Genomic DNA, 7299 nt, shown 5'->3' with positions numbered 1-7299 from the left:
CGGGCCGGCAGAGGAGGGACACGGAGGAGGCTGGGCGGCAGCAGCTGGGCTGGCAGGAGGAGGTGAGCACACAGCAGGCGGGGCGGCACACAGGACGGCAGAGGAGGGACAGGGAGGAAGAAGGTCTGCAACTGACCAAGGAGCAGGGGTTGGGCTGGCAGCACAAGGAGGCTGAGCAGGGGGAGGACTCACAGCACACGGGCCTGCAGCAGACAGGTGTGCAGCAGACAGGTGTACAGCTGACAGGCCTGCAGCAAACGGGCTCACAGCAGGCCTGCTGGCAGGGGGAGGAGGTGCAACAGGCGGACTGGCAGCTAGACTGCTGGCAGCACAAGGCTGGGCAGGAGCTGCTGCAGGCTGGCTGGCAGCAGGGGCTGCACTCGCAGCTCACTGGGGCACAGAGGAGGGTCAGGCGGGGGGCTGGAGCACAGCAGCTGGGGGCACAGCAGGGGGGCTCACAGCAGCTCTCTGGACAGTCGTCCACCTGCCAGGAGGACCCAGGGCAGGAGTCATATGACCCAGGCAGGCAGACCCGGCTGTTGTAGGTCAAGTCACTGGAACAGTCAGACAGGGTGGAGAAAGCCATTGTGGGCTTGTGGGTCTGGAGGAGGGTCAGGATGTGAGTGTGAGTGAGTATGTGTGTGAGTTCCCAGAGCTGCCCAGCTTTATACCTCTCCTCTGTGCTGTGTGTTGTTCTGGCAACAGCTTGATGAAGTCTTTCCTTCCTTGTTTTTGTTTAGTATCATGCTCTGTTTGGCAGCACTGGTCACTGTCTGTAAATACTTTTGGCTGGTGAGGCTCCTGAGTGGAGGCAGGGATATCCTGCCCATGTTTGTCTCCAGAGGCAAGATAACAGCAAAGCTTTTGATGCCTTTGCAAGGACAGTAGCAGTCAGGTAACTTTCTGATAACAAAGGCCCTCTGTGCCAGTGGGGACAACAGCTGCTCTTGTAAACAAAACTTCTAGTCCCAAGGAAGGGACGAGAGCCAATCCCAGAATCAGGGCTTTGAGAGAAGGGAGGTATGTTCAGGAGTGGACAGGTCTGGCCATGCCCCACTGGCATGGCTTCAGGGTGTGAGCTGACAGAGCAGGCTGTACTTTGTGAGCTGATACTGCTGGTTATCATGGAAGGTGAGGGGACCTGTGTCTACTAGGAGTGAACCCTGGGTCAGATGTGAGGGGCTGTGTCCTCCTGGGGCAGAGACTGGCTCACAGAGAAGGGCTCGGATGCAGACGCAGGCTAGCCCAGAGAGAATGACCACTGGAGCAATTGCCTTTTGCTGCATTGCACCTGAGCTTTTATAGAAGCTGCACAAAAGAGTCTTAATGTTCACACCTTCCTCCTCTCCTCACAGTCCAGACAATGTCAGGGGCTCCTGCAGCCCTGGTGCTGATTAGAACAACATCTCCTCCCTCAAGGACCCCTTCCACCGGTAGGCATTCACCAGGTTGAGGTCCTGGAGTCTGTCACAGTGAACGTCAGTAGGAGGGCCTGGTTGTCTGTGAGCCTTGTGCATGGACACCTGGACACTGTGTCTCCAGTACTCCGTTCACAGCTGTGGCCTAGCGAGCACAATGGCATCTGGCCACGACCCTGTGTGTCCTCATTTTTCAGCCATTGTATTCTTCCAAGTCTCTGAAGGGGCAAGGGCAGGACCTTGGTGATGCCCTTGTCTGCAGGTAGCCCCCAGATTCCATAGAGGACTTGTCAGGGACAAGTGGGCTTTCGAGTTCCAGCCTTCACTGACCTCTGATGGGTGGGGCTGAGGACTCTACTGGAGGACTGCATGGCAGTCAGATAACAATGGAGAAATATTACCTTAAAGAAATAATATGTTAAAACTGTATAAATGTATTGAACAACTTTAATCTACACATCCAGGAGGTTGAAGAAATTCCAAATAAGATACACAAGTAAGAGTCACAAACAGACACATCCTAGTAAATACATTGAAAGTCAAAAGCTTAGAGAAAATCTCAAAAGCAGAAGGAGAAAAATGCTGAGTCTCTCACAAGGGAATCCCAGTAAGACTTACAGCTGACTTTCCATCGGAAACAACTGAGACGAGAATCAATGGGACCAGGTATTCTCAAAGTATAAACTGTTAGTTTTCATTCCAATCCCTAAGAACGGCAATGCCAAAGAATGCTCAAACTACCGCACAATTGCACTCATCTCACACGCTAGTAAAGTAATGCTCAAAATTCTCCAAGCCCGGCTTCAACAATATGTGAACCGTGAACTTCCAGATGTTCAAGCTGGTTTTAGAAAAGGCAGAGGAAACAGAGATCAAATTGCTAACATCCACTGGATCATAAAAAAAGCAAGAGAGTTTCAGAAAAGCATCTATTTCTGTTTACTGACTATGCCAAAGCCTTTGGCTGTGTGTATCACAATAAACTGGAAAACTCTGAAAGAGATGGGAATAACAGACCACCTGACCTGCCTCTTGAGAAACCTGTATGCAGGTCAGGAAGCAACAGCTAGAACTGGAAATGGAACAACAGACTGGTTCGAAATAGGAAAAGGAGTACGGCAAGGCTGTATATTGTCACCCTGCTTATTTAACTTATATGCAGAGAACATCATGAGAAATGCTGGGCTGGAAGAAGCACAAGCTGGAATCAAGATTGCTGGGAGAAATATCAATAACCTCAGATATGCAGATGACACCACCGTTATGGCAGAAAGTGAAGAGGAGCTAAAGAGCCCCTTGATGAAAGTGAAAGAGGAGAGTGAAAAAGTTGGCTTAAATCTCAACATTCAGAAAACAAAGATCATGGCATCTGGTCCCATCACTTCATGGGAAGTAGATGGGGAAACAGTGGAAACAGTGTCAGACTTTATTTTGGGGGGCTCCAAAATCACTGCAGATGGTAACTGCAGCCATAAAATAAAAAGACGCTTACTCCTTGGAAGGAAAGTTATGACCAACCTAGATAGCATATTCAAAAGCAGAAACATTACTTTGTCAACAAAGGTTCATCTAGTCAAGGCTATGGTTTTTCCAGTGGTCATGTATGGATGTGACAGTTGGACTATGAAGAAGGCTGAGCGCCGAAAAATTGATGCTTTTGAACTGTGGTGTTGGAGAAGACTCTTCAGAGTCCCTTGGACTGCAGGAGATCCAACCAGTCCATTCTAAAGGAGATAAGTCCCGGGTGTTCATTGGAAGGACTGATGCTGAAGCTGAAACTCCAATACTTTGGCCACCTCATGCGAAGAGTTGACTCATTGGAAAAGACTCTGATGCTGGGAGGGATTGGGGGCAGGAGGAGAAGGGGACGACAGAGGATGAGATGGCTGGATGGCATCACTGACTTTATGGACATGAGTTTGAGTGAACTCCGGGAATTGGTGATGGACAGGGAGGCCTGGCGTGCTGCGATTCATGGGGTCGCAAAGAGTCGGACACGACTGAGCAACTGAACTGAACTGATAAGCTGTCAATCAATAATCCTATATACAACAAGGCATTTTTAATACATGGAGGAAAAATATATTCCCAGATAAAAATAGAATTTGTTATTAGTTGATTCATCTTATAAAATACTAAAAAGCCAGTAACCAGACAGAAATTCTAATCCACAGGAAAAAACAAAGAACAGCAGTAAAGGTAACTATGTAATTACAAAAAAAATACAAATTCACTTTTTTAATTCCTTCTCTTAATTGATTTAACACAATTTAAAATAATATATGTATAAAGCATTGTATAAAACAATATGTATGTAATGTATTGTTGGGCATACACTTCATAGACACGTAATATATTTGACAACATCAGCAGAAAGGCAGTACGTGGGAGCACAGCTATACTGGGCAAAGGAAATAACAGCAGATGATGACTCAGATCCACAGGAAGAAGTGAAGAGAACCAGAAACAATAAAAAGGTTAGCATGCTGCTGCTGCTACTAAGTCACTTCAGTCGTGCCTGACTCTGTGCGACCCCATAGACGGCAGCCCACCAGGCTCCCCCATCCCTGGGATTCTCCAGGCAAGAACACTGGAGTGGGTTGCCATTTCTTTCTCCAATGCATGAAAATGAAAAGTGAAAGTGAAGTCGCTCTGTCTTGCCCGACTCTTAGCAACCCCATGGACTGCAGCCTTCCAGGCTCCTCGGTTCCTGGGATTTTCTAGGCAAGAGTACTGGAGTGGGGTGCCATTGCCTTCTCCGAGCATAGAACAAGCTTTAAATATATATTGCTTTTCTTTCTTCTCTAAGCTTCTTAAAAAATCATAAAAGTATAATAAGTAGTAATTATAACCACATATCATTTAATTTTAACATGTAAGGTGTAATATTTTAACAGCAAGACCACAGAAAATATAGGAAGGACTAGAGTTATATATAAAATGGAGCAATGTTTTCATACATCGCTGGAGTTGAGTCGGTATAAATCAGAAGTTGATTCTGATAACTTAAATAAATATATGGTAGGCCCTAGAGCAAACACTAAGGGAAAATTTTAAAAATAGGGTAAAAATCATTAAAAAAATAGAACACTATATTGGAAAATATTTACTAAAAGAAAAACAGTAAAGGAGGATTTTTTGTTGCTGTTGTTTAGTCACAAAGTTGCATCCAACTCTTTTGCAACCCCATGGACTGTAGACCACCAGGCTCCTCTGTCCATGGGATTTTCCAGACAAGAATACTGGAGTGGGTTGCCATTTCCTTCTCCAGGGGATCTTCCTGACCAAGGGACTGCACCGGCCTCTCCTGCAGCGACAGGCAGATTCTTTACCACTGAGCCACCTGGGAAGCCCAAAGAGGAACTCAATTATGAAAAGATGTGAAATAAGGAACAAAAAAGTGAAATAGCAGGTATAAAGCCAACCACAGTTAATGCTCATTATTATGTTTGAGAAAGTTACCACAAACACTGGACCTTTGCTTCTGGGGAAAGAAAGATTTTGGTTCCTGTGAGCCTCCGGTCTCATTTTCATCAACTAATCAATACATAATTGTGTGCCTCTGTGTCAGCAATGAAGACAGCACAACCGAAAATTTTTTTTTAAGTTTTTTTAAAAAAGCTAATTCTATAAAGCTATTAGAGAAAACTTTGGGATAAATCTTCATGTCCTCAGATTTGGCATTGTATTCTAAGATATGGCTTTAAAAGTAGAAGCAAGAAAAAAAAAAGGTAAATATGACTTCTTCAAAATTAAAACATTTTGTACTTCAAAGGAGACCATCAAGAAAGGGAAAATACAGTCCATAGAATGGGAGAAAATATTTGAAAATCCTATATAGCACAAGGAACTTATATCTAGAGTTCTTATATAAAGAACTCTCATAACACAACAATTTAAAAGGCAAATAATCCAATCAAAAACTAGGCAGAGGACTTGAATAGACATTCCTCCAAAGAAGAGGCATAAGTGGCCAGTATGCACATGTAAAAACACACACCATCGCTACCCATCAGGGGAATGAAATCAAAGCCACAGTGAGATACTGCTTCGTGCCCACAAAGGTCACTAGAATAACGAAGTCAGATAACAACAAGGGTTGGGGAGGATGTGGAGAAACTGCAAGCTTCATCCAGTGCTGGTGGGGATGTCAGATGGTGCAGCGACTTTGTGAGACAGTCTGGCAGTTTCTAAAATGTTAACCCATTGATGTAAGAGCCATCAACTCCACTCCTAAGTATATACCCAAGAGAGATGAAAATCCACGCCCCTACAAAAATGCTTATACATGAATGTTTACAGTAGCATTATTCGTAATACCCAGAAGACAGCAATAAGCCAAATGTCCATCAATGACAGATGGGGCGATCAAAATGTGGTATATCCTCACAGTAATCTATGGTATGGCCACAAAAAGGGATGAAGCACTGATACACACTACAGCACGGGTGAACCTTGAATACATACTACATAAGCCAGTTACAAAGACCATATATTATACGATTCCCATGTTATGAAATGTCCAGGCAAACCCAAAGATAATGTGAAGTCAATGGGTTGCTGCCTAGGGCTGGGGGTGGGGAGTGTGGGGTGAAGGGTGGGAGCCAATGGGCTAAGGGCTTCCTTCTGAAGCCCTCATGTCACAGGCATGAGCTACAACAGGCTGTGGTGAGGGTTGCACTTGGAGGTTGACTGCACCCAATGCCCCAGACACGTGCACCTCAGATATCTGAATCACAGCTCTACAAACCTATTTTTAAAAAGTTACTGAGAATCACAGGAAATAAAGAGATGGAGTCAATTTTCTGGGAGACCCGTGGGTTGGATCTTGTTCAAGAAAGTAGCTGACATGACAAAGACTTTTACCTGAGAACTGGAATTACATAAAACAGAAGACAATGGAAATTACAGTACTGAAAACGCAATGGCTGGAGCTGAAAACTCAGCAGATGGGTTTGCAGGTAGATTTCATGGAATGAAAGCAGAGAGGATGCACGAGCAGAAGTCCCTAGGGAGTATCAGGATGGACTCACAGTTGACAGAGTTCACAGCGAGAGTCTCGGTTATGGAAGGATGGGGCTTTCCAGGTGGCTCAGTGGTAAAGCGTCCACCTGCCAATGCAGGAGACACAGGAGACGTGGGTTCAATCCCTAGGTGGGGAAGATCTCCTGGAGGAGGAAATGGCAACCCACTCCAGTATTCTTCCCTGGAAAATCCCATAGACAGAGGAGCCTGGTGGGCTACAGTCCATGGGGTCATAAAGAGTTGGATACGACTGAGCCCGCACGGATACTGCTATGAGAAGATGCAGAATCCTGACTTGGAACGTGAGGGATGGGTCGCATGCCTAGCAAGTGCCTCTCTCCTGGACCCTGCGGAACCTTCCAGAGCGCTCCCGTCCTGGCAGGAGAGGGTGGGGATGTTAGCTGGATCTGGGGTGGATGGGACTGCAAATCTCAGGTAAGCAGACCCCAGAAGGGTATGTTTTGTTATTCTGTTCACATTTCCTGCCAAAGGATGTCAAACCAAAAACTGTGGCATCATCTCTCGCCTTTGACAGCTCAGGACACCAGAAAGTTACAGTTGCTATACGGACCCTTGGTGACAGTCACACGGGCTCTGCCTGCACACTCACAGCAATGGGCACCTCAATACCTACCAAGGCCAGCCGTTCTTGACCTCTTGATGGGTCAGTCATGCCCTCTGCACACTCTGGCATTGCTGCTAAGTCGCTTCAGTCGTGTCCGACTCTATGCGACCCCATAGATGGCAGCCCACCAGGCCCCGCCGTCCCTGGGATTCCCCAGGCAAGAACACCCTGCACACTCTGGCACTGGGAACATGCAAAGGCACGGGGTCATTCTATAGGTAGAGCAGGAGG

General features: G+C 46.3%; 1 protein-coding gene across 1 annotated transcript in view; it reads right to left on the bottom strand.

Annotated features, from left to right (window-relative positions):
• The window catches only part of LOC104984923 (keratin-associated protein 10-8-like), an 8941-nt gene extending 8323 nt beyond the window's left edge, over positions 1-618 (bottom strand). Inside the window, exon 1 of the mRNA XM_010834888.1 lies at positions 6-618. Coding sequence (XP_010833190.1) covers positions 6-586 — 581 coding nt within the window. The 5' untranslated portion in view covers positions 587-618. The remainder of the gene's footprint in view (positions 1-5) is intronic.
• Positions 619-7299: the final 6681 nt, after the last annotated feature.

This window comes from Bison bison, unplaced genomic scaffold (assembly GCF_000754665.1).
Source record: "Bison bison bison isolate TAMUID 2011002044 unplaced genomic scaffold, Bison_UMD1.0 scf7180017864037, whole genome shotgun sequence".
NCBI lineage: Eukaryota > Metazoa > Chordata > Mammalia > Artiodactyla > Bovidae > Bison > Bison bison.
The sequence above is the reverse complement of the archived record's forward strand: the minus strand, read 5'-3'. Positions and strand labels throughout refer to the sequence as shown.